At 38.5% G+C, this 27,813-nt stretch overlaps 1 protein-coding gene across 1 annotated transcript in view; it reads left to right on the top strand.

Moving 5' to 3' along the window:
• Positions 1-27,813, top strand: part of Slc16a10 (solute carrier family 16 member 10) — a 125,137-nt gene that overhangs the window by 56,326 nt on the left and 40,998 nt on the right. Inside the window, exon 2 of the mRNA XM_047559813.1 lies at positions 24,422-24,566. Within this exon, the coding sequence (XP_047415769.1) occupies positions 24,422-24,566 (145 nt within the window). The remainder of the gene's footprint in view (positions 1-24,421; positions 24,567-27,813) is intronic.

The raw sequence follows: 27,813 nt of genomic DNA, 5'->3' as shown, positions 1-27,813 counted from the left end.
GCCTGGTTTATAGATTTAATTTAATTCTAATGACTGTATTCATTTGCTAATTGGTAGTTTGTTGGCTGAGTTTCTTAGCATTAGATTGGCTTTGAGCTTTTGAAATTTGAGTTTCAAAATTATTTTAGATGGGAGTTATTGTATTGTTTGTTTGATTCTCTCTTTTTTCACCTTCTTTACCTAATGGTTTGAATTTTCTTCCACCTGCTCTTTGAATTTTCAATTTAAAACAAGATCTTAAAAAAAATGTTTCTTTCTCCATAGTAACATTGAAAAATCTCAGACTAAACCAGAGTAGTGTTGTTTGGTCTGTCTACTACAGGCTTGTAAATATGTATCAAAAATTTTAACCCAAATTAAAAGCTCCTACTCAATGGAAGATATTCTTTTTAAAAATTATAATTGTTAACACATTGTACAAATTAATGAGTTTCAATGTATTATTTCCATACATGTATATATTATGCATTGATCATATCTATCCTACTATTCTCTCTTGCTCCTCTCCTCTTCTCTGCCTCCCCTCCCTCTTCTACTTTCAGACCTTTTTTTCTTTTAAATTTTCCACACATGAAAGAAAACTTGTGTCTTCTTGTATCTGGCTTTTTTTGCTTAGCATGATGTACTCTGGTACCATCGATTTTCCTGCAAATGACATGATTTTATTCTTCTTTATGGGGAACAATATTCCAGTGTGTGTCTGTGTGTGTGAATTAAAAAAATCATTCATTTGTTGATAGGCACCTACCTGATTCTATATCTTGGCTATCATGAATAGTGCTACAGTAAACATGGGTACGCAGGTATCTCTTTTTGTTTGCTGACTTCATTTCCTTTAGGTATATACATACCCAGGAGTAGTGTAGCAAGATCATAGGGTAGTTCTATTTTTAGGTATTTGAGGAACCTCCGTACTGTTTTTCATATTGGCTATACTCATCTGAATTTATTCTCCCACCAACAGTGTATAAGGGTTCTTTTTTCTCCACATCATCACCAGTATTTGTTGTTGTTGTTTTTTGATAATAACCTTTCTGACTGGGGTAGTGATATGGAATCTCAATGTAGTGTTGGCTAAAGATGAAGATGTGAGCATATTTTCATGTATTTTTAGGTTGTATGTACTTCTTTTTTTGTGGGCGGGTACTGGGAATTGAACCCAGGGGTGCTTAAGCACTGAACCACATCTCCAGCCCTTTTTTGTATTTTATTTAGAGACAGGGTCTCACTGAGTTGCTTAGAACCTTGCTGAATTGCAGAGACTGTCTTTGAACTTGTGATCCTCCTGCCTCAGCCTCCTGAGCTGCTGGGATTACACGTGTGTACTTCTTCTTTTGAGAGGTATCTGTTCAGATCATTTGCTCATTTATTGATTGGATTATTTCTTCTTTTGTTGTTAAATTTCTTAAGTCTTTATGTATTCTGGATACTAATCCTGTCAGATAAATAGCTGGCAAAGGTTTTCTTTCATTCTGTAGGTTGTCTTGTTTCCTTTGCTGTGCAGAAGCTTTTTAATTTAATGTACTACCATTTGTAAATCCTTATTTTTGTTTCCTGAGCTGTTTGAGTTCTATCAAGAAAATTGTTGCCTGGGCCAATATCTTGTGGTGTTTCCTATAGTAGATTCACAGATTCAGGTCATACATGAAGATCTTTGATTCACTTTGAGTTGATTTTTGCACAGGGTGAGAGGAATCTAGTGGCATTTTGTACGTTTCCTCAGCACCATTTGTTATAGAGGCTGTGTTTTCTAACGTTTGTTTTTGGTATCTTTGTCAAGAATCAGGTAACTATAGATGTATGGGTTTATTTCTGGATCCTCCATTCTATTCCACTGGTTTATGTATCTATTTTTATGTTAATCCCATGCTGTTTTTGTTACTGTGGCTCTGTAGTATATTTTGAAACTTGGTATTGTGTGATGCCTCTGGCAATGTTCTTTTTGCTCAGGATTGCTTTGGCTGTTTGGGTTCTTTTGTGCTTCCATATATATGAATTTTAAGATTGTCTTTTCTAGTTCTGTAAAGAATGACATAGGTGTTTTTATGGAGGTTGCACTGAATTTATAAATTATTTTCAGTAATGGCTATTTTAACAACATTAATTCTCCCAACCCTTGAACACGGGAGGTCCTTCTATCTTCTAGTGTTTTCTTCAATTTTTTTTTCTTCTGTGTTTTATATTTTCATTGTGGAGGCCTTTCGTCTCCTTTCTTAGTTGTAATTTTTCTTTTTTTTTTTTTAAGCTATTGTTTTCAGCAAGTTCATTAATGGTGTGTAGGAAAGCTACTGAATTTTGTATGTTGATTTTGTATCCTGCTTCTTTGCTGAATTTATCAGGCCTTTTTTTTTTTTTTTTTTGAGAAAAAGGGAAAAGAAGTTTTATTGCTTTGCTAGTAGAGGAGAAACAAAAGGGACTCCTGTCCCAGAAGCTGTGATTCTCCCCATCAGGGGAAATGACTTTTAAAGAGGTGATTCAAAGGCTACATTTTAGGTGTTCTCTGTTGAATTGTAAATCACTTGTTAATTTGGGAGATAGTCATTTCTTAAATCTTAAATCTTCTGGGCCTGTACTTCCAGCAACTTGGGAGACTGAGGCAGGGAAGCTGAGGCAGGAGAATCACAAGTTCAAAGCCAGCCTCGGCAACTTTGTGAGGCCCTAAGGAACTTAGTGAGACCCTGCCTCAAAATAAAACATAAAAAAGGACTGGGAATGTGGCTCAGTGGTTACGTGGTCCTGCGTTCAACCCCTGGTACCAAAACAAAACAAAAAATCCCTTACAAAACTCCTCAAAAAACAAAAACAAAAACAAACTTTTGGTATTGCTCTTGAAGTTTGAATTACTTCTTTCCTATGGTGGGTGGGTGTTCAAGGACAGATAACTCTGTCTAGGATGGGGAAGAAGGGTAATACAATTTCCCAGAGATTAGGGAGGGAGAAGGAGGGAGGAAGAGAACGAAACATGTCAGTTTTAAAAATAAGTTGCAGTAGCAGAGCAGGAAGGGTTGTATTCAAAGCATAAAGTGGACAGTGTTACATTTCACCATTGTGAGTTTCTACATTTCTTTTCCATGGAAAAATGGGCAACAACACCTCCAAGCTGCTTCCTGCTGAGAGGGAATGAAGTTGGGGGGAAGTGACCCAAAGTCCTTACCTTCTAACAGGCGGACACGGACCATCCAGAGGTCCATGGTGGCAGTGGTAGATGGCTGGACAAGGCTTACATACGGCAGGGATCATGCAGAGTTGCAGGGCCTTTAGAGGTGTCCCATCTTTCCCTGGGTCCTAGCTGACCTTAGAGGGAAAGGGCCAAAATGTCGGTTACTTTTTTCTTGGCCATTTTGCTTCCTTGACTATAGTCTCCAGATTTTTAGTTTTAAACATCCAGCAGGCTTGTTTCAGATGGCCAAGGGTGTTATGACTTTACTGTGTTCAGTTTTCTTTTTCTTAAAGTGGACAAAGATGGAGCAATCCTTACTATCCAGGGAGAGAAGGCATGAGTTCCCTGAAGCAAAAGGAGCTTTGATAGCTGCTGGTTGCTTCCTCAGTTATTCTCTTTACTCACAGGAATAGGTCTTCTAGTTCTGCCTGAGGCAAACTCACCTGTCTCCTAACTCTTCAGCAGTCGGCTCTCAACAAGTTCACCAGTTACCTTGTATCTTCAGCATGGAAATGGGGTTGCTTGGAGTGCGAGGAGGCCTGCCCAAGAAAGCTGGAGTTGGGACTGCTTTTGGGTCCCACCTGGGTTGCCAGTTTGTTGCCAAAAGCTTGATCCTTGACCCCATGCCAATCCAATAATGAAGACATGGTTTTGAGAAAAAAAAAAAAGAAAGAAAAAGTTTTATTGCTCTTTTAGCAAAGGAGAAACACGGGACTCCTGTTCCAGAGGCTGTGATTCTCCTAAATTTATCAGTTTTAAGAGTGTTTTGATGGCGTCTTTATGGTTTTCTAACTATAGAATAACAACATCTGCAAACAGAAATAATTTGACTTCTTCCTATCCTTTTTACATCCCTTTTATTTCTTTCTCATGCCCGACTGCTTTGGCTAAAATTTCAAGCACTATATTGAATTAGCGTGATGAGAGTAGACACCCTTGTCTCATTCATGATTTTAGAAGACATGCTTTCAGGTTTTCATCATAATGAATGCATTGTGATGTTAGCCATGGCCTTGTCATATACAGCTTTTATTATGTTGAGGTATAATCCTTCTGTATACATAGTTTGTTCACGTTTTTTATTATGAAGGGATATTAGATTTCCTCAAATGTGTTTTCTGCATCTATTGAGATGATCATGTGATTTTTATCCTTGATTGTATTTATGTGCTGTATTACATTTGATTTGCATGTGTTGAACCATCCTTAAATCCTTGGAATGAAACCAATTTTTTAGATCATATGTATGTCTTTTTAATGTGCTGTTGAAGTCAATTTGCTAATATTTTATCAAGAATTTTTGTATCCATGATCATCAAGGATATTGGTTGATAGTGTATTTTTTGTTGTGTCCTTCTCAGGTTTTGGTAGCAGGGTAATTGACGCCATCCAGTGGAGTCAATTTGGCGTGGGAGACAAGCGAATAGCGAAGCTTCTGAATTCGGAATGGTTTATTGTAGATTCAGGAAACCCGGGAACCCTGGCGCTTGAGGAGAGTTGGTTTTTATTCCCTCCAGGGGGCGAAGGGTAGGACTGACGCCAATTGTGCGAAGATTAGGCGTGGAGCTAGATGTCTGAGCAGGCACAATTAGGAGCACTTGGGAACACCTACGCATGCATTGTGTGCGTGGACTTAATTCAATACGGCCAATGACAAATCACCTGGGTGCTTATGTTAATCAACCTCCTCACTGCCAATGTGACCAAAACAACTTCTGGCTAACTGCCAGGCGCCATCTTGGCATAGTCCGTATGGCATAGCCCCCAACAGGTAATACCTTCATAGAATGAGTTTGGAAGGTTTCCTTCCCTTTCTATCTTATGGTATAGTTTGAAGAGCATTGGTATTAGGGTATTTTTTTTTTTTTTTTAATTTAATTTTTTACGTTTGGTAAGATTCAGCAGTAAATCTGTTCAGTCTTGGGTTTTTCTGTATTGGGAGACTCTCCACAATGAAATTTCTAAAGAAAAGCTGTTGATTAGAATGGCTGTTGGTAAAGTACAGAAAATAGAAGGCAGAGTCTAGAGACAAATGTTGTCAGTGGCTATCTAAACTCCATCCAGGGAAAAGAGAGCAAACCTTATCCAAAAGACTTGGAGTCTTTGGGTCTCACTCTGGTCTGGGACTTTGGTAGAGATGAAGGCAGGTTTAATGGGAATTGAAATATTTGAATTGTAGAACTTTCTCCCCTGGCCTTCCTCTAGTTCCCCACCCTCCAGGCAGCTTTCTGAGTAAGATCTGACTTCTTATGTATGCAGGATACACCATGCCCTCTGCAAAAAGCATGTTTTTTAAAATTGAAAATTAATGAATTGACTTTCTGATGTATACATTGATCTCTGTGAACTTGGTTATTGTGAGGTTGTCATTAAAAGATGAGTCCATTCCTTAAAAAACAAAACAAAACAAAATTAAGTTTGGTAAGATTCAGCAATAAATCTGTTTAGTCTTGGGTTTTCCTCTTTTGGGAGACTTTTATTATTACTTCAATTTCATTACTTATTACTAATCTACTTAATTTAAAAAATATCCCCTTGATTTCGTTTTGGTAGGTGTATGTGTCTAGAAATTTGTGCATTACTTCTGTAGTTTTGAATTTATTTTCATCGAATTAATGGATTCGATGGATATCAGTGGTATCTGCTATAATATCTCCCATTTCACCTCTAATTTTACTTTATTTTATCTAATCTCTTTAGGTTAGTTTTGCTAAGGGTTTTTCAATCTTGTTCATTTTTTCAAAGAATCAGCTTTTTGTTTTTTTGATCTTTTCTAATTTTTTTTTTGTCTGTTTCATTTATTTCTGCTCTAATCATTATTATTTCCTTCCTTCTCCTGATTTTGGGTTTGGTTCATGTTTTTCTAAGACCTTGAGGTACATTATTAGATTATTTGAAACCTAATTTTTAAAATAATGTTTGTACTTATATCTACATACTTCACTCTTAACTGCTGCTTTTATTGCGTCATATAGGTTTGGTGGGTGTTTTCATTTTCATTTGATTCTAGGAACTTTTTCATTTCTCCTGATTTCGTATTGACCCACTGTTGTTTAAAAGTGTATTATCGTGAGAAGGAGGAGTAGAGGGAATGGAGGATAATGAAAAATAAGATTGATCAAATTATGTTATGTGTATGTATGAATGTGACATAATATATCCCACTGTCATGTATAATTATAATGTACAAATAAATTTAGAAAATGTATTGTTCAATCTCCATGTGTATGTACAATTTCTTTTGCTGTTGATTTCTAATTTCCTGTGTTAAATGATTTGAAAAGGCACAAGAATTGTATTTAAAACTTGCTTTGCATGATCTGTTTTGGAAAATGTTCCATGTGCTGATGAAAAAAATATGGGTTCTGCAGCTGTTGAATGGAATAATCTGTACATGTCTGTTAAGTTCATTTGATCTATAATGTAATTGAACTCTGTTTCTCTCTTGATTATTTTTTTTAATTCTGGATGATCTGTTGGCAAGAATGTGGTACTGAAGTCACTCACTATTCTTGCTCTCCCTATGTGAGCAGTAGTGTTTGTTTAAACAGGTACTCTGATATTTGGTGCACATATATTTGCAGTTATTATATCCTCTTGATGGATTGTTCCCTTTAAATGAACTTCTTGTTTCTTCTGATTTTTGACTTTGTTTTGTTGGATATAAATATAGCTTCTCTTGCTTACTTTTGGATTCCATATGCTTGAAATATTGTTTTTCGTCCTTCTACTTTCAGTCTCTGTACATCTTTTGCCAGGGAAATGAGTTTCTTGCAGGTGGCATATGTTGGGTCTTGTTTTTTAATCCAGTCAGCCAGTCTGCATCTTTTTAATTAAAATTTTTTTTTTTTTTTCAGTACTGAGGATTAAGCTAGGGTCTCATGCATACTAGGCAAGAACTCTGCCACTGTGCTACATCCTCTGCAGTCTACATCTTTTAATTAGAGAATTAAGACCATTTGTATTCAGGGTAGTTATTGAAATGTATGCACTTGTTCCTGTCATTTTGTTGTTTTTCTTCTGGTTGTTTCAAAATAATCTATGTTCTTTTTTTTCTCCCTTAGATGTCTGATGGTTTACTATATTAATTATGTTTGATTCTTTCCTAATTCTCACTTGCCTATCTACTCTGAGATTTATTTTCCTCTGTGCTCTGATGATTGTGTTTCTGCTTCCTCTTTTGATTGTCCGATTTCTTTAAGTGTCTTCCATAATGCTGGTTTAGTGGTGATGAATTCCTTTAGTTTACGCTTTTCTTGGGAATGTTTTGTTCTGTATAGTAATCTAGGTTTGCAAATATTTTCTTTCAGGGCTTGAAGTACATCATTCTATGCCCTCCTGGCCTTCAGAATTTCTGCTATAAAATCTGTTCTTATTCTAATGAGTTTTCCTTTATGTATGACTTGACACTTGTCTCCTGCAGCTTTTAGTATTTTTTCTTTATTCTGTACTTTTGGCAGTGTAATATGTTAAAGAGATTCTTTCCTGGTGTTGTCTATTTGGGGTTCTAAATACCTCCTACATCTGGATGTCCAATGTTTTTCCCAAGATTTGGGAAATTTTCTGCTCTTGTTTCACTGAATAGGTTTTCTGTCCCTTTAGCCTGTAGTTCTTCTCCCTCTTCTATTCCAGTTATATGTAAGTTTGGTTTTCTAATAATATCTCATAGATCTTTTATGTTCTGTACATTCTTTCCCAAGTTTTTCCTTTATTTCTGCCTGGTATGATAGTTCATCAGTCTTGTCTTCAAGTCCTGATATTATTTTCTTTTGCTCGATATAGTCTCTTGGTGAGGCTTTAAACAGCTTTTATATAACTTTTAGAAATTTTCATTTCTAAAATTTCTGTTTAATTCTTTTTCAAAATCTTTGTTTTTTTAATTGAATTACTTTCTCATATCCTACATTGTCTTTCTTAATTCATTCAGTTGTATATTCATATAATCTTTGAATTCATTTATTATTTTAAAAAATCATTGAATTCTATGGAATTTCTTCCCCTTATTGGAAATTGGTTACTGGAGAGTTATCAATTTTTGGAGAAGTCATGTTACCTTGTTTTCTCATACTTCTTGCATTTCTATGTTGAGATTGGCACATCTTTTAAGATGAATAGCTCTTTCACTTTTATGTGAGGGCTTTCTAAGTAAGCCCTCTTGATGATGTACTCTGGGATATCAGTTTACTTTGTAGTGTTGAGTTTAATTCCAAATGGACTTTATGGTATATTTTCACTGTGGGTTGTGATTAGTGGGTTGTGACCCAGTGTGTATTGTTTCTGTAGGTCTTGCAAGAATTGGTCCTTCTAATTAGTTAAGGTAGGTGTGTGTTGTATATAGAGGGCATCCTCTGTGATTACTTCTCTAGTCTTGTTAGCAACATGCAGTCTGAAGGGATGTAGGAGTGACCTATGCTAAGGTTCCTTGAAGATCCGTTGTCCACACTGTTATTTCTCTTTGCTATTGCTATAGGGGTCAATGTCCAAGTGGGACTTCAGGCTCTTCCTGTCTTTTTTATGACCAGGTCATCAGCAAGGGGCTTTTATCTCCCTTATCTATCTTTTAAACTCAACTGCCAAGGCTTGAGTAGGATTAGGTTATGATTGGAAAAAGGCACAGTATCTCTTAACTGGACCAGGGAGTGACAAAAATCCACCCAAAGTGTTCCAGGTACTGAATTTTCCCAGCACTGCTTAGAAAGCAGAAAACAAACAGCAGTACCAGCAATAACAAAATCAAAGCAGGTATAGAAATACAGTAAAAACCAAATAAAAATAACAACTGCAACATTAATAACAATAGAAAAGAAAGGACCAAAAATAATATCAAATAGATAAAAAAGTTAAAAATTAATAAAAGTAGTCAGGCATGGTGACACATGCCTGTAATCTTAGGAGGCTGAGGCAGGAGGATCACATGTTCAATGCCAGTCTTATTGTTAGGGGTTGCTGGCTCAGTTGTGGCTTGCAGATAGCTCTCAGAAAAAACACTCCGCAGACATGAGATCTCATGCAAGAGACTTTATTTATGCGGATGGCTAAGGCATCCGCTCGGAGCAGAAAAAGGAAAAAAAGAGAGAAGATGGTGTCTGGCTTGTCCCAGATATTGGAATCTCGTGGGCTGGGAGGAACCAATCGCGGAGGAGAATTCTTGCAGGCTGACTGATGAACCAATAGCATGTTAGGACGTAATGTGGGAGGCAGGAAGATGGCGGCAGTGTAAGCTGGAAATTCCTGTAACATAAGAGGCGGGCAGAGCACAGATTGACAGGTGGTGGGGAGGCCAGAAATTCCTGTAATGGAAGAGGCAGGCGAAGCGCAGATTGACAAGTGGTTGGGAGGCGGGAAATTCCTGTAACGGGAGAGACGGGCGACTTTATACCTTACATTCCCCCATTTCCTTTTTTATAAAAAAATATATATTTTTTTGGGTACATGGATGAAGGTCAGTCTTCTGTAATTACTTCCTGCTGAGTGTGGACGTAGAGCTGATTCAAGGGAGAGATATCATTGTGGCAGGAAGAGTTGGGGACTTGATAGTTCCTCTGGGGGCACATCTGTAGCCAGGCTCTGATTTTTTGTGAGATCCTGATATTTTCTGTAATACAAGCTGATTAGTTGACATGGAAGTAAAAGACAGGGGGCTCCCCTTTTCGGCTGGCATTCTATTGGAAAAAAAATTCCGTGGTTAGGAAAATTACAAACAGGAATCCAGTCCTCATGGCTGGGAATGGTTGTCTGGTGTTTCAATCATCTGGCTCCCAATTTCTGGAATGGGAGAAAGGGTGGAGGGCTCCAGGATCTTCAGTCTGAGACGAAGGGGTCCCACAGGAGTGGCCGAGTATCAGTTGGAAGAAGCCTGTGGATTAGGAGCTGGAGAAGGGTTAGTGGACCGAGAATAGAGCTTAACTCGAGAAATGTGCAGCCATCCTGGTAGATTTTGTACCTTGACAGCTGTTGGCATGGCCAGGATCACTGCATGGGGTCCCTGCCACTTGGGAGATAGAGGGATTGTAGCTTCCTGAGGAGAAGAAATAAGAACTTAGTCTCCTATTTGAAGAGGTTGGGTAAGGAGACCAGATAAAGGTTTAGGTAGGGTGGAGTCAGCATAACCCCATAGAAATGCTTGAATGTGATTTAGGAGAGGAATGAATATTTGAGAAGGAAGAAGGGAAGGAAGGGGCACTATCCCAGGGGGCAGAATGGGACGACCGTACATTAACTCAAAAGGGAAATATTAGTTGGTTTCTTTGGGAGTGAGTGAAGACGCAGAAGAGCAAGGGGCAGGAGTTTAACCCAGTTGAGGTGAAGTTCTAAAGAGAGCTTGGTTAAAACATTTTTAAGAGTTCGGTTTGCTCTTTCTACTTTGCCTGATGACTTTGGGGGAAAGGGAATGTGGAAATGCCAAGGGACCCCGAGAGCCTTGGCAAGTTGTTGGGTGACTTGGGAAATGAATTCAGGTCCATTATCTGCTAGAAGGTAGTAGGTACTCCAAAGCGAGGGATGATTTCATGAAGGATGAAGGTAGAGACAGTTATTGCCCTTTTGTTGGAGGTGGGGATGGCTTCAATCCATCCTGAGAAGGTGTCTATCATAACCAATAGGTATTTAGATTTTCTTACTGTGGGCATGTGAGTGAAATCAAGTTGCCAGTCTACCCCAGGAATGGTGCCACGGGCTTGGTGAGTTGGAAAAATGGGGGCCTGACAGCTGTAGGATTTGTTCGCAGGCAGACTTCACATGAGGAAGAGAGTTCCTTCAGAAATGAGATATCAGAGGAGGACAGTTGCAGATGAATTTTAGCAAATTGTAAGAGTGAAGAAAGGTTGGGGTGAAACAGACGATGGAGATAGGAAAGTATTTCCCTGTTGGGGGGTGGTGGAGGCAAAGGATCATGGAGAGCCATAATAGGGACTGGCATGGACGAGAGGGCAGCCCTTTTAGTCTCCTCATCTGCCTTGTTATTACCTGAAGAGATGAATGATTGATGTGTTTGATGGGCTCTGCAATGTACAAGGCCTATAGTTGCTGTGAGGTGAATAGCCTCAAGGAGTTTTAGAATGTTGCTAGAGTTGGTGATGGAATTTCCATTTGTAGTAAGAAGGCCTCTCTCTTTCCAGATAGCAGCATGAGAGAGGATAATGTGAAAAGCATATTTGGAGTCGGTGTAGACTGTGAGGGATTGTCCCTTTTCCAGGGTGAATGCGCGGGTAAAGGCAATTAGTTCTGCCTGTTGATTGGTGGTGTTGTTGGTTAGTGGTCCTGACTCTATAACCTTTTTAAGAGAGACAATGGCATATCCAGCTCGTTGGATCCCTTTATGGAGAAATGAGCTTCCATCAGTGAACCATATGAAAGTAGGGTTGCGTAGAGCTCTTTCCTGGACGTTAGAGGGGCAGGGAAGTAACTCCTCCAGGGTCTCAAGGCAGCTATGGGTTGCAGAAGCATGTATGTTGGAAGGTAGGGGTAAGAGGGTGCCTGGATTTAAAGGAGAGCATGTTTTAAAGGAAATGGAAGAGTCCTCGATAAGAGCGGTTTGTAAGGCTAACACCCGACAGGGTGGTAGCGTTTGCAGACCTTTATAAGTAAGAAGCTTAGACAGATGATGAGCACTTCAGTGGGAGCCCCAAAAGAGAGTTTCTTTGATTCCTGAATCAAGACAAATGCTGCTGCTAATACTCTAAGACATGGTGCCCAGCCCCTTATAGTGGGGTCTAACCTCTTTGACAGGTATGCTATTGGTCCAAAAGTGGGACCAAACATGTGTCCTAAGACACCCAGGGCGAACCCACTTTTCTCAGAGAAAAACAGGTAGAATAGTTTGGTTAAGTCAGGGAGGTGTAGGGCTGGGGCTTGAAGAAGGGCTTTCCTTAAGATCTGGAAAGGGGCTTTCACTGTGTTGAGGAGAGGTTCAGTGGGAGTACCCTTTGAAGCCTCATATAGGGGAACTGCCAGGATGGAAAAATTGGGGACCCAGGATTGTAAATATCCTGCTAATCCCAAAAAGGAAAGGATTTCTTCCTTGGTGGATGGAGTGGGCATGTCCTGTATTAATGCTTTCCTTTCTACAGTGATGACCCTAGATCCAGGTGAGAGACTGACACCTAAGTAAACAACCTGAGGCTGGGAAAGTTGCACTTTTGCTGGAGAAACCCTATAACCCCTGTCAGCCAGAAAGTTTAAAAACTTAATTGTGTCCCTTTGGGAGTCCTCAAGAGAGGGACTACATAGAAGAAGATCATCAACATACTGTAAGAGAAAGGAGGAAACAAATGTGAGAGAGGCAAGATCCTGAGATAACGTTTAGCCAAAGAGATGAGGGCTGTCTGAGAAACCCTGCGGGAGAACTGTCCAGGTCAGCTGAGAAGAAACTCAAGTGAAAGGGTCAGTCCAAGTAAAAGCAAAGAGATCCTGTGAATCAGGGTGATGTGGGACAGTAAAAAATGCATCCTTCAAATCTAGCACTGAAAAGTATGTGGTGAAAGAAGGGATAGAAGAAAGCAGGGTGTAAGGATTGGATACAATGGGAAAGATGGGGACTACTGCTGAGTTAATGATGCGGAGGTCTTGCACTAGACGGTAAGATCCATTAGGTTTCCTAACAGCCAGGATGGGAGTGTTATAAGGTGAGTTGGCAGGGCGCAGGAAGCCTTTCTGCCTTAAATCCTGGATGATTGGTTGAAGTCCTATAAGGCTCCTTCAGGGAAGGGGATATTGGGCCTGGGCTGGGTAGGATGTTGGGTCCTTTACATGAATGAGTACAGGTGAGCATTTAGCTACAGAGGGTATATGAGTGTCCCAGACCTTGGGGTCAACCAGGGAGGGAGGAAGGGGATATGAGAACTCTGTTTGAGCTGTATATTCCTGTAGAGTCATAAGGAGAGGAATAGCAGAGGAGTCTTGGCTAAGGCGCATGGTGGGTGAGAAGGAAATAGAGGCACCCAATTTGGTTAGAATGTCCCTTCCCAGAAGGGGAATGGGACATGAAGGAATTATTAAAAAGGAATGAGTAAAGCCAATTTGTCCTATATGGCAGCTTATTGGAGGGGTTTGTAAGGGGTTATATGGTTTTCCCTCTACCCCGACAATAGAGGATTTGGCAGGGGAAGTGGGTCCCCAAAACTCCCGCAGCACTGAGAAGGTGGCTCCAGTGTCTATAAGGAAAGGGATCTGCCTGCCTGCCACCATAAGGGTCACCCGGGGCTCCTGAGTAGTGATGGTCGTCGGGTGCAGAAGTCCCGGGCCTCTTCATTCATCCATTGCCAATCCCAGCAAGTTGCTGGAGGGAGGGGCCAAGGATGACCTGGAACTTCTCTGAGCACCAGGGCAATCCATTGCCCAATGTCCCGGTTGATGGCATCTTGGACAAGTACTTGGGGGCTGCCGGGGATTAGGGCAGGCTCGTGCCCAGTGGCCCTCTTACCCACACTTGAGGCACGAGCTTGGAGGTCTTCTGGGAGCTTGGGCGCCCCTAGCGGTGGAGGGCAGGTCTAGCTGGTTGAAATGCTTTGACCAGCATTTGTTATTTTAATTTTTTTTTTTTTCTTCCCTTGCGTTACAAACCTTGAATGCCACTGCTAGAAACTGTGGCTGTGGGGTAAGAGGCCCCCTATCCAACTGCCTCAATTTAACCTTTATGTCAGGGTAACTTTGGGAAAAGTAATAAGTCATAAGTAGCTGCCGTCCCTCTGGGGTTTTGGGATCCTGGTTAGTGTACCTGAGCATGGCCTCTGTAAGGCGGCTTAGAAATGCTGACGGGTTTTCATCTCTGTCCTGTATTACTTCCTGAAGTTTATCATAGTTAATGGGTTTAATAGTAGCCTTTTGTAGACCTGCAAGGATGCAGGTTTGAAACCTATCCTGCTGTAGACACCCAGCCTCGGTATTATAGTTCCATAGGGGCTCCCTATCTGGTACCGCTTCAGCCCCAATGGGGTAGGTTGGGGTTGATTGATGAATCTCATCTGCATAATTGCACGCCTGTTCCCAGACTCTCCTGCGCTCCTCAGGGGTTAGGGTGTTGGACATGATCATGTAAATGTCATGCCAGGTGAGGTTATAAGACTGGGTAAGGTACTGAAATTCCTTAATGAAGGTTGCAGGGTTGGAGGTGAAGGAACCTAGCCGCTTCTCTATTTGAGACAGATCGGACAGTGAAAAGGGGACATGGACTCTGATTACTCCCTCCACGCCTGCCACCTCCTGTAAAGGAGCTAGAACATGTGCACGAGACTGCGTGGTGGGGGGACTTGGTGGGCTGAATGGAGGAGCGGAAGGAGAAACAGAATGAGGCAAAGGAGAGGAATGAACAGGGGCTTCTGCAGTAGGAGGCCTGTAAGGAGATGACTCATCAGCTGGATCAAACTCAGAAGAGAAAGAAGGGTTAAAAGGGGGAGGAGAAGCCAAGAGAATGTGTTCAGGTTTTTGAGGAGAGCAGAGATTAGGTTTAGCCTGAAAGAAAGGAAAAACACGAAAGGGAAAAGTCTCTTTCCATTCACCAGGTCGCCCACATATGTACTTAATTATAACTAGTATAATTAGGCATATAATTATACCTAGTATAAAGCTAGAATTTAGGGTGTGATAAACAGACCATTCTGACTTACTATCTAAAGGACAGTTTAGCTCTAATTCAGGGAACATGTGAAGGTGTTTGAGATGGTTTAATAAACATCTCAGGGGCGAGTTTGCTGGGGTGGAAGTCCTACATCCCATGGTGAAGACTGAGACCCACCTAGTTAGTGATCAATGGCGTCCCACAACCATGTGCTAGGCAATGAGAAGGTTAGTACACAGGTCTGGTCATCACGCAGTACCAGTGCCTACCGGGCATTAGCTGAGAGAGTTTGAGGACCTGGCCAGGATTTTGAGCGAGACGAAAAAAATATAAGATGAGCCCCAAACCCTGAGAAAGAATCTCAGCACCATAAAATCAGGAATCCACCCAGCAACTAGGACCAACTATAGGGACCAAGGAGGCACTCCCACACCTCGGCAGTCTTGAGAGCACCGGATTCAACGGCCGCTTCTCAGATCAGCCGAGATGTGTTTAAGTGGTCAGGGGACCTGCCCAAGGGGAACTCACCAATTTGGAGTCCGGTGTTGTATGCAGAAAACTGGACATCCAGGTAAATGGAAGGTGAGCCTCTATCCACGGGTGCTGGGGCTATCGGATGGGGTTCTGCTTGCCAGCAGAAAGACCCATCCCGGGTTTCGTCACCAGATATTAGGGGTCGCTGGCTCAGTTGTGGCTCGCAGATAGCTCCCAGAAAAAACGCTCCGCAGACATGATATCTCACGCAAGAGACTTTATTTATGTGGATGGCTAAGGCATCTGCTTGGGGCGGAAAAAGGAAAAAAAGAGAGAAGATGGTGTCTGGCTTGTCCCAGATATTGGAATCTCATGGGCTGGGAGGAACCAATCGCGGAGGAGAATTCTTGCAGGCTGACTGATGAACCAATAGCATGTTAGGACGTAACGTGGGAGGCAGGAAGATGGCGGCAGTGTAAGCTGGAAATTCCTGTAACATAAGAGGCGGGCAGAGCACAGATTGACAGGTGGTGGGGAGGCCAGAAATTCCTGTAACGGGAGAGACGGGCGGCTTTATACCTTACACTTATCAACTTAGTGAGGCCCTAAGCTACTTAGTGAGACCCAATCTGAAAATAAAAAATAAAAAGAACTGGGTGCATAGCTTGGTGGTAGAGGAGCCCTGGGTTCAATCCCTAGTTCCCCACCAAAAAATTAATAAAAGTAAGATTAATGAAGATATTTTCAAAATTAAAAAGATAACTGGAGAATAGCAAAGGAGGGGAATTAAAGAAAATATCCAACTAAAGCATAAAAATAAACTAACAGTAGAAAAAATGAGAAATAGCAAAAGTTCGAATAGATGGCAGAGGACCAGAAAAAAAAAAGAAAAAAGAAAAAAAAGAAAGAAAGAAAAAAAGAGAGAGTAAAAAAAAAAAAATTCTCCTATGTGGGTACATTGGTGCATGTCTGTAATCCCTGTTATGTGGAGGCTGAGGTAGGAGAATTCCAAGTTCAAAGCCAACCTGGGCAATTCAGCAAGGTGCTGTCTAAAGACAAAAAGGGCTGGAGGTGTAGTTCAAGAGGTGCAGTACTTCCTAGCAAACACAAAACCCTGGGTTGATCCTCAGTACTGGGGGCAGGGACCTCCTAGACAAAGCCAGGGCTCTCTACTCTATAGGCTTTTTGTATTTGTAGCCCAGGGGTATGATGAAAGCCAGAGCCACTTGGGGCCTTTCTGAACCAAACTTCAGCAAGTGTGCAGACCATGCTGATAGGTGTGCACTTGCTCCAGAGGCCCTCAGTCTGCACACCCAGTGGCATGGCCAATGTTTGGGCCACAGTGAGCCTGCCTCACCTTGGAATAATTTCTCCTTTGTTGCCCTGACTCTTTAAACTCAATCACATGAAAGATACTTCTGTTCTGCCATCTTGCTCCCCCTCTGAAATTCCTCATTTTGATGTTTAGTTTATTAGTTTTTTTGTATGTTTTTTAAAGGAATCTTTGTTTAAGCCAACGTCACAAAGATTTTCTTTAATGTTTTCTACTAGAAGTTCTTTAGTTTTCCACCTCATATTTAAGTGCTATGATCCATTTTGAAGAAATTTTTTAATATAGCCTAAGGTAGGGATCAAATTTTGTAACTTCTTGCATATTTGAAGTTCTGACATTAGGTTTATGTACATGTATAGTTATTAGAGTTCCCTGATTCTGTGACACTTTATCATTATGAAATATCCTTTGTTTCTAGTAACACTTCTTGCCTTGAATTCTGTGTTGTCTGGGAAGTTCACTTCTTTTTTTTTTTTCATATAAGGGAGTTTATTAAGCAAACAGATTCTCCCTGCAGGGCAAGGGAGAAAATGAGAGGAAAAGAAAGGGAAAGAGAAAGGGTACACGCAAGAAAGAGTGTGAAAAGTGAGGAGGAGAAAGTAAGCAAGTGTGTAGGAGAGAAAAGCAAGAGGGAAGTTCACTTCTTAGGGCTATTGTTTACATGGTGTATCTTTTTCTATTTTTTATTCTCAATTTATTTTTGTCTTTATAATTACAGTACATCTCTTTTAATCAAGTTAGGCAATGTTTGCCATTTGAGTATTTTTATTTAATGTAATAATGGATATAGTAATATTTGCTTTTATCTCATTTGCCTTTTGTTCATCTGTTTATTATCTTCTGATTGCTTTTGTGTTAATTAAGTAATTTTTAGGAGATAGAGGTGTAACTTGCCTACCATGTGTGAGGCCTTGGGTTCAATCCCCAGTACCTCATGCACATACATCAGCACAGAGAAAATAATAATTTTTAGTAATCAGTTTAATTACTGTATCGATTTTCTAGTGATATATTTTTAACTTTTTTTTTTTTAGTGCTTTCTCTAGGAATTACAGTAGCCATCTCTAAGCTACTCCTATCTTTAAGTTAACACAGAATTGCTTTTGGTAAAATATAGCAATCATGTAACTGTATTTCTACTTACCTCCATCTTTAGTGCTATTATTGTCATATACATGACATCTATAGACAATGTTAAAACTTTTCTTTAAACAAAAATTTAAAGTGATTCTTGTAAAGAAATTATGAGGAAATGTTTTTTTAATCTTTTCTCTGGACCCAGGTTGCTAGCTCGTATCAGTTTCCTTCAGTCTGAAGAATGCTAATGGTTCTTGTAGTGAAGATCTCTTAGTGACAAACTCAGTTTTTTATTATCTGAAAATATCTTTTGCCTTCATTTTTGAAGACTAGTTTAATTGGATATAGAGTTCTTGGTTGATAGTTTTTCTTTCAGCACTTTGAATATGACAGTTCCATGTCTCGTGTCCCTGTTATTATTTTAAAGTGTTGGGAATTAAACCCAGGGCCTCCTGCATGCTAGGCAACACCTCTACCACTGAGTTACATCCCCAGTTCTTTTAATTTGTTTATTCTGGAAGGACAGGGTCTAGCTAAGTTGCTGAGGTGAATTTAGGATCCCAGCCTCTGAAGTAACTGGGATTACATCCCTGCACCACTGCACCCAGCTATCCCCATTTTTTTTTTTTAAATGAGAGGCCAACTGTTAATGTATCATTGTTCTCCCTGGATGTACTACATCATCTGTATTTCTCCATTTTCAGCTGCATTTATGCTGGGCCTTTTGATTTTGTCACACAGGTCTCTAAGATTTTGTGTATTCTGTTTAATATTGTCTCTGATCTTTGGATTGGGTAATTTCCATCTTCAAGTTCTCCAATTCATTCTAATCTTTCATCTCCAATCTGGTGAAGTGATCCTATCAAAATGCATTTTTCAGTTGCACTTTTCATTTCTAGGGTTTCCATTCTTTTATAGTTTCCATTTCACAGTTGAGATTCTATATCTGTTCACTCAATGAGACCTTTTTTTTTTTTTTTTTTTTTACCTGTAATTGTTTGGAAAATGTTATTCTTGAATTCTTCCGATATATCTATAATAGTCTGAAATTTGTGTTACTAACTTTAATAGTTGAACCCATTCAATGTCAATTTATATTGTCTGTTTCTTTGCATGTCTTGTAATTTTTGGTTAAGACATGGACATTTTAGATAACTTTTTGAAGTGACATTGAATCTGTTGTATTCTTCCAAGGATTACTGAATTTTTGTTCTTTGTAGATAGCTTGTCTGGGCTCACACCACAAAGTCTGCCTCTTTGTTGTGTCACCAATATACCTGCGCAGTTCTTATAACTTCCAGATGCTACTTTTGTTTTGTATAATCCCTACTTTGTCCTAGCAAAGAAGGGACACATTGGGATCAGGAGCGTAGCTCAGTGGTAGACCACTTGCCTAGCATGTGCAAGGTCCCGGGGTTCAACTCCCAGCCTTGACTGGGGGGTGGGATGTCACAAACATCTTCCCTGCCTGTAGTTTGCATGGTGACTGTGCTCCAGTGCCATGAACAGAATTTGATTAGCAAATAGTTTTTAAGCCAGTACTAAGTGAATTATAGCTACCAACTAACCTTTAGAGTGGCAATAAAATGGTCAAGGCAAGTATCATTTACTTATTTCTGAATTTTTATGCAGTTGCCAGATAACATACCCCAGTAATCATTGGAACTTTGTTAAATAATATTTTACATTTTAATATCAGTTTTATGTACTTTTTCACTTAATTTAAGGCTGTTAGAATGATGTTGTGTTACTACAGAGCAAAGGTATCTTAAAAGAGGCCAAGATTGAATGAAAATGGAAGTTGGGACCATCAAAAAAGGCAAAAGAGTATTGATAAATTTGTCTTTAACTACAGTAAATCTTTCCTTTGGGTGTTTTTAGTTGTAAACACTTTGCCCCTGTAGTCATTTACTTCTGCATAATTACAACCCTTTTGTTTTACTTAGTATGCAAGAAAATCTCCTTAAATAGGAAGCCTAATCTTATTTTGAATGATTTGCATCCTCCCTTAGCCATACAGTGAGATTGGAGCAGGAAAAAAGACGGTCTGGGTTTTAGTCAGCTTTTTCACTGTTGTGACCAAAGGACCTGGCAAGAATAATTCTAGAGGAGGAAAAGTTTATTTGGGGGCACAGGGTTTCAGGGGTCTCAGTCCATACATGGCCAACTCCATTGCTGCAGGGGCGGCAGAACATCACAGAAGAAGGGTGTGGGAAAAGGAAAGCAGCTGGGAACAGGGCACCAGGAAACAGAGAGAGAGTCTAAGCTCAACTCATAAAATATATACCCCACAGGCATGCCGCCCATGACCCACCCCCTCCAGTCACATCCTACCTGCCTACGGTCAAACTCAGCTACTCCCTATCAGGGGATGGTTAAGGTTCTCATAACCCAATCATTTCACCTCTAAATTTTCTTGCATTATCTCATATATGAGCTTTTGGGGGACACTTCACATCTAAACCATAATAGTCTGGCTGGGGAAATTGGAAAGAAAGCTTCCTGATATTTGAGAAAGATATCTCTGCCTGGCTTCTTAGATGGGAGGGTCCACAATGTTAAACACATACACATATTCAAATAAGAGCATGCAATCATATCCTAAAACCTTTCTTTGACATCTGTTTCTCCTAAAACTTTTAGCACATTCTATCTGGGTTCTGTTTGAACCTCTATTTGCATATAGGTTATTAGACTAAAAATTACTGAAAGTAGAGAAATCTTTTAGTTGTGTTTATATTCTCAATAGCCTAGGATAGGGTCTGGAACATAACAGAAATTTTTAGATTTTATTTATTTATTTAATTATTTTTTTCAGTGCTGGTGATCCAACCCAGGGCCTCATGAATGGTAGGCAAGTGCGCTATTGAGAACAAACCCCAGCCCAATAGGTATTCTTTTAAAAGAAAATTTTAATATATATTTTTAGTTGTTGATGTTTATTTTATTCATTTATTTATATGTGGTGCTGAGAATCAAAACCAGTGCCTCACACTTGCTAGGCAAGTGCTCTACCACTGAGCCACAACCCCAACCCCCCAATAGGTATTTTTTAATAGAATAGGAAAGAATGTTGTAGAGCTGTGTCACAGTATAAAAATAATTAAAATAGCACATTTTCCATTGAAAAAAACTTGTTTCTTCAACAATATTAAGAAATCCCATGTGAGTATTTGGTAGAATGACAGAGGAACTAGGGCCATTTTGCATTTAAATCTTTTTTACCATGCTGGGTACAGTGACTATGCACTTTAGTTTCTTGATTATCAAATGAACTTAATAAAAGTACTACCTTATAATAGCATTTTAAGAATTAGATGAAATGATCTGAGGTCAAAAGTTATCAGCATAATAATCAGCTTTATCGAATCTTTAATAATAATCACAGTCAGGTGTGGAAAGAATGAAAGAATTGAGCATGGTGTTAAATGCCTATAATCCCAGTGATTTGGGAGACTGAGGCAAGAGGATCACAAGTTTGAGACCAGCCTTGGCAACTTAGCAAGGCCCTCAGTAACTTGGTGAGATTCTATCAAAGTAAAAAGAACAGGGCTGGGGATGAGGCTTAGTGATAAAGTACCCCTGGGTTCAATCCCCAGTAAAAAAAGAGAAAAAGTGAGAGCAAGTGGGCTGGAGAACAACAGTTAATTTAATTTAATTTGTTTATTTTGTGGGGCACCATTAACTTTTATTACACATCACAACAATGGCTTTTGTTCAAAAGTGAAAGTGACTTCAATTCAGGCTGCTTTAATTTTTATGGTTTGTATCATAACCAATAAGACCTTGAATTCTTCAGGTACCATGTTAAAACTTTACAAAAACTGCAAAATTTCTGAGTTTGCAGTGGCAAGCAATTAAATAATTGTTATTATTATAACAATATTCTATTGGCATTTCAGCAGAGGCACTAAGGTACTGTAGTGTGCACTTCAGAATGAGATATTTCATATAACATTTCAAAGTAGGTGTTTAAGAGTCAGTTAGGAATTCTAAAACCCTTAAGAAGGTTACTTATGGACCAAGAAAGAACATGACTCTTGAGCAAATTATGCTGTGGCTTCTTTACTCCATGGGAGAGGTAGGGGTACATGTTCTCTCACTTGGTATCTAGTGAATTGGGCTTTAGAGGCATCTTGTAGACATTTAAAGAACTCCCCCTCCCATTGGGGAGCATAGAAGAAAACTGGGAGTTGACCAAGAAATCCAACAAGGAGGGAGGAGTGGCTTGACAACTACCTCCACAGCAAGAGCTACATAGCAGGTGACTGTGCTGGGATTTGCAAAGGATATGTGAGCACATCAGAGAGGCCAGTGGAGGAGGGAGGTAGCCTTGAGCTGTTTTGACTTGTTCCCAGATGGACTTGGCTAGAGGGAATGAAGCTTCAACAGTGAGTCTTTTGAGTGACAGCCAAAAAGCCAGGAATAAATTGAATAAATTTTAGGAGGATGGTCAAGGCAAGAAGCTGTATTTGATTATAGCTTGCTGTTAGTGCTTGTTCAATGAGCACGAAGTCTATAATTCTTTATATAGACTCGATATCTTATGAGACCACTTATTTTTTTAGCCCCAAATTCTGATCATTTGTTCTTATTTCTCTCTCTTTGGGGTTGAGTTTTTACAGAATCAGAATAGGAAGTTATGACCTCTAATTCTTTATTTTGTTGTGAAAGGTAACATACTTGGAGAAAAGAAGATAAAAATATATAGAGTTTGACCCAAATCCACAGTAATGAAAGACTTGTGAAAGTTTTTTTTTTTTTTTTTTTCCTTGAAAGTACCTTGACTCATGAGTATTATATGTAATGAATGTTCTTGGATTCCTTAATGTGGTCTATTTAGTGTCAGCATCTTATTTAATTTTAAAAGTGCCTATATCTGTGGTTCTCTGGATTAGACAAAGGGGAATGAAGGGAAGTGGGGGATAGGAATAGGAAAGACAGTAGAATGAATCGGACATAACTTTCTGATGTTCATATATGAATACACAACCAGTGAAGCTTCACATCATGTACAACTACAAAAATAGGAAATTATAGTTCATGTATGTATGATATGTCAAAATACATTCTACTGTTATGTAGAACTAAAAAGAACAAATAAAAAATTTTAAAAAGTGCGTGTATCTAAAAGTAGGTGTTAGGATTTTTTTCTGAGTCTGTCTAATCTTAACATTAGATTGTTTCTTAAACACAAATTACTAAACTTTCTGAATGGGATTAAATTATTTCAGATTTGTGACATTATATATAAGAGATTAGACTAAAACACACACACACACACACACACACACACACACAGATTCTCAAGCAGATCCATACTGGGTGGTTCTGCAAATGTGGGGTTGGGTTGTGCCTACTTATCTGACCAATTAACCTCTCTCTGTTGTTTGCTTTTGAATCCCCACCACCACCACCATCTAAATCAAGATGGCACTGTTTGCCCAGCCTCTTCATTGCATTTTCATATTAAAGTCTTCTTTCTTGTAAGGGAAGAAAAGAAATAGAATTATGGATGATTAAAATATGGTCTACATAATTTAAAATGCAAAAGGCAAAGAAGTAATTGAAATTATTACTATGGTAAAGCCAGTATTTAGACCCAGTATTAAGAAACACTTATTAGAATAGTGTTTGGGTGTTCTTTATCTGCTATGAAAATAGAGAAATATATCAGAACTGGGTGAAAATTTCAGAACTGGGTGTATCACTAAAGATCATCTTCATTTTATAGGACAATGTATTGTTAAAATTCTAAATTATTAAGTGCTAATGTGGGCTGGAGGTTTACCTCAGTGGTAGAATACTTACCCAGTTGTGTGCAAGTCCCTGGGTTCGATCCCTAGCACCTCAAGGAAAAAAAAAAAAAAAAGATAAAATATTAAGTGCTTATATATCAGATACTGAGGTTTAGATATACTTTTTCTCATCCTTAATAATTCTGGGGAGATATGTATTTGATCCATTTTTAAGATAAAACAGATTCAGAGGGGAAGTGGCTTGCCCAAGGATGTGTTATAGTTTCGGAGTTGGAGATTTGACCTAGGACTATTTGTTCTATGAGTTCACTCATATCTTTGGTGCAATATTATAATTATTTGTACTTAATATTTATTACTCTCCCTGTTTGGTTTTCTTTTGTTTGGATTTTCACAAAATCAGAACCAGAAGCTATGACTTTCTTTTTTTTTTTTTTATTGTGAAAGATAACATACTTTCAGAAAAGAATATAAATCATATGCTTAGTTTTATAAAGGAAGTGAATACCCAGTAACTATTATTCAAGTAAAAAGCCATCTACTAGTGTTATCAGTCAATTTCCTTAGTAAAAGAGCTAAGCTCAGGCCCTAGGCAAATGATCTTCCCTTAATAACTGGGTCCAAATGAATATAAGTCTTTAAATGATTATAATACTTAACCACTGTCCTGATTTCAGTGGTCATCATTTCTTTGTAATTTGACCACCTAAGTATACATTTCTAAACATATCACTTTATTTTCTTTAGATAAATGTCTTTCTATAGATTAGAAATTGATTAAAGTCACAGATATATTGATAGATTGGATATGAGGAGAATGTTTAAATTTACTTACAAGTACAAACTTTTCAAATATTCAATTAAACAATTGCTATGCTAATTATGATTACTGTTTTGAGCTATGGTTCAGATTTGTTATTAATTTATTCTATCTTACCCTCTATTCATTAGTGTGAACAATGCCTTTTAGCATGAATATTTTTTAAATGTGTATTATATTCTGTGGAATAAGCACAAATATAATTTACCATGTCATAATGTCTTTCCCTTTCCCTCTTTTACAGCATGGGTAGGTTCCCTCTCCATGGGAATGATTTTCTTTTGCTGCCCCATAGCCAGTGTCTTCACAGACATATTTGGCTGTCGAAAAACAGCTGTGATGGGTGCTGCTGTTGGATTTGTTGGGCTCATGTCCAGTTCATTCGTAAGGTAAAGACTTGGTTTCTTCATGCTGCTTTTGAAAAACTGTTAAATACCTGAAGTTTCCCTTTCAGAAACTTTACTGTTTACAAGGGAAGATCCCCTTTTCATTGCTTAAAATGTTAAGCAGTATGGAATACAAATTAAAATGTTGCCCATATCAGCAAACCAGAGCTTGAGAATTTAAATGCTTTTGTTTGCAATGCCTAAATAAGATATACATGTCAGTCAGGGTACAGGTGTTCCTTGGAGCCAAGAGAACTGTTTTTCCTTTTGTTTTTTCCTATTCACATAGAAATTCTAAAACAATAAATTTATATCTGCTAGTTATCTAAAACAATGGCCTGAGTTTAAGGTTAGCCCCATCTGAGACCTGAGAGGTACAATAAGTGGTATTTTAAAGAGGTTGTTCATAAGCCTGATATGAAAATGTGTTTACTAATGTGAATAAGACTTTTTCCCCACATTGTTTAAAGATTAAATTTTAAAAGTTAAATTTAAAGATTAATTCCAACCTGGGTAGAGAACCCTGCTTGTACGAATGTGTTAAAATGTTTGACTATCATGACAAGATGAAGCAGTCAAATACACCTTAAAATAAACCTTAATGTCAAAGCACTTTCCTTGTGTCTATTAGATAAAAAAATGGAGGGCGCTGAAGAGAGACTTAGCTCGCAGAGTCTGTATGAAACAACTCCAGTTGTCTTAGTAATTCCCTTGCATGGTCAGAATAATCCCCAGAAAAACACTGGTTTAACTTGTAGCTCTGGCTAACAGGAAATGATTAACAAGAAAACTTCTTAAGATCATTTCCATTCTCTGTCTCTACTTCAGTGGTTTATCTTCACTTCCTGCCTCTTTCCCTTCCCTACCTATCTTCATTCTGCTTAAGTTGAAAAACATGATTGTGGTCATTGGGGGGGAAAATCAAACTTGGCGTTTCTTGCCATGTTTATTTTTAAATATTTGGTATTCAGTCAACAGAATTCTCATTGTACCCTCAACCACACACATGCCTCCCTCAAACTTAAAATGAGCCTCTTTCGTACTTTCTTTTACCTAACTTAAATTTCTATTTAGGTTTTTAAAAATTATATTGGGTAGAAAATAGATATTGTCTCTAAATTGCTTTTATGATTCTTTTTCCTAAACTTCCATTTTAACGAAAAAAATTTTGTCTGAAATAAAATATTGTTTAGACGGTTCTGTGAGATCATTATGTTTAGTTCTTTTTTTGGGGGGGCGGTATTTTTGTTTGATTTTCTTTGTTGTGGTTTGTTTGTTTTTTGGGGTGCTGAGGATTGAACCCAGGGCCTGGTTCAGGCTATGGAAGTATTGTTTAGTTCATTTCTGACAACAATATAACATGTTAGTAGGCCTCATCAGATCACTGCTTTGATCTGAAGCCTCTAGTTACCCATTGTCACTGTGGCTTTACCACCTGCTGAGAGTATCCATATTCAGGTTTTGGGGGAGAGAGGATTGACAGGTAGAAAGTCTGTATAACCTGTTACCTACCCAGATTGGTAGACAAAACACAAACAGATAGCAAGCATTATTTTTCAAACTTTTTTTGACCACTGGGAAATAAAAATTATGAAGTATTTTTTGTTATCCAGTTCATCTCTACTTCCCACCCTGTCCAGGAGAAGCAAAATTTTTGAAACCAGATTAACCTTACTACATGTAATGTCCTCATATTTCTTATTTAATTTTGTTATTTAACCTTGCTGGTCAAAGGCTACCAAATTTTAGAGCAATATACAGGAACAAGGGAAAACGTATAAATTCTAAGTGTTAAATAGTAGAACCACTCTTCTTCTAGTTTCAGTTCTGCCTTCTTAGGAAAGCCTCCAGCATCTTGGGTTTCATCAGTGGTCCCTTTTCTGAATCCTTTTTGCATACAGCTGTACTGATGTATATTGTATTTACTCAGTTGCCAAACTTCAACAACTTGAATTATCTGTTATTAAGGTGAACATCTAGAAATAAAGTAAAAAGGCTCAGCATCAGTGAAAATGCCATCAGAAGGGCTCATGTACTTTGTTTTGAAGTAAAGAGATGAAACTGATTTTACAAGTGCCTAGTATTTCCAGTTGTGGGGCTGGGGATGCAGCTTGATGGTAGAGTTCTTGCCTAGTACACATGAGGCCCTGCGTATAATCCCCAGCACTGCAACAACCAAAAATAAACAAAATAAATAGTGTTTAAAAGAATGTTTCTGATTTATATATGTGGCTATCTGGTTTTAAAACTGACAGCATTACAATATTGTGGTATAACTGCGTAACAGTTGATGTTCACGATGATACTATTTTCTTTCTTGTTTTGGTATTAGGGATTGAACCCAGGGGTGCTTTACCATTGAACTCCATCCCCAGCCCTTTTATTTTTTTAAATTTTGAGAGAAGGTCTGACAAGTGTCCGAGGCTGGCTTTGAACTCGTGACCCTCCTGCCTCAGCCTCCTTAGTTACTGGAATTGTAGGCAAGTGACCACACCCAGCAATACTATTTTTAATATATATACTTTGAAGGAAACAGAAAAATATATAGTAGTTTTAGGTTATTTGCTTTAAAATTGTTTTGAAAATTTAACAGTTTAAGAAGTTACAATGATCTAAAAAACTGCTCTTATAGAAAATTTGATGCAGAATGAAGTATTATTTTATATTTTGTTCTATATTCTTATTCTTAGGGATAGATGTATTTTTTGTTTCCCCCTAAGCCTATTGTGAGTAGCTTGAAGCAGAACCAAATGTTTAATATTTTTTTCACCAGCTGCCTGGTACATAGTAGCTCAGTAATATTTGTTGAATGTAGAAGAGAGATTGAGTAGAAGGTGATCTGACTGAGGAGAGATTAATGTGGGAAAGCCATTAGTAACTCCTGAGCCTGGTTCAAAGGTAGTGCTTAGCTGCAGTTTAACTGAGGCGGAAGAGCATCTCAGAGAGAATTGCCAATAGGCCTCAATTTTATTAGATTCTAGAGCTCCTTGTGATTACCTCAGCATATTGCTAGACTAGCTTTACTGTCCAAAATGTAATTATTAACCAACTTTATCTATCTGAGCTTCTAATAAATTGTTTGCCTTTACTACTGATAGCCTTTTGAATTAGACTTTTCAAAAAAAAAAACAAAACTAGTTTTCTTTTACTTCTTACCTTAATTATTTCAAAACATGTAATTATATGATCCTTTGCCTTTCTAAGAAATATATAATTATTTGGCTAAACCATAAAATTATTTAATCCTTAA

The sequence above is a fragment of the Sciurus carolinensis genome, chromosome 7 (assembly GCF_902686445.1).
Source record: "Sciurus carolinensis chromosome 7, mSciCar1.2, whole genome shotgun sequence".
Lineage (NCBI taxonomy): Eukaryota > Metazoa > Chordata > Mammalia > Rodentia > Sciuridae > Sciurus > Sciurus carolinensis.
The sequence above is the reverse complement of the archived record's forward strand: the minus strand, read 5'-3'. Positions and strand labels throughout refer to the sequence as shown.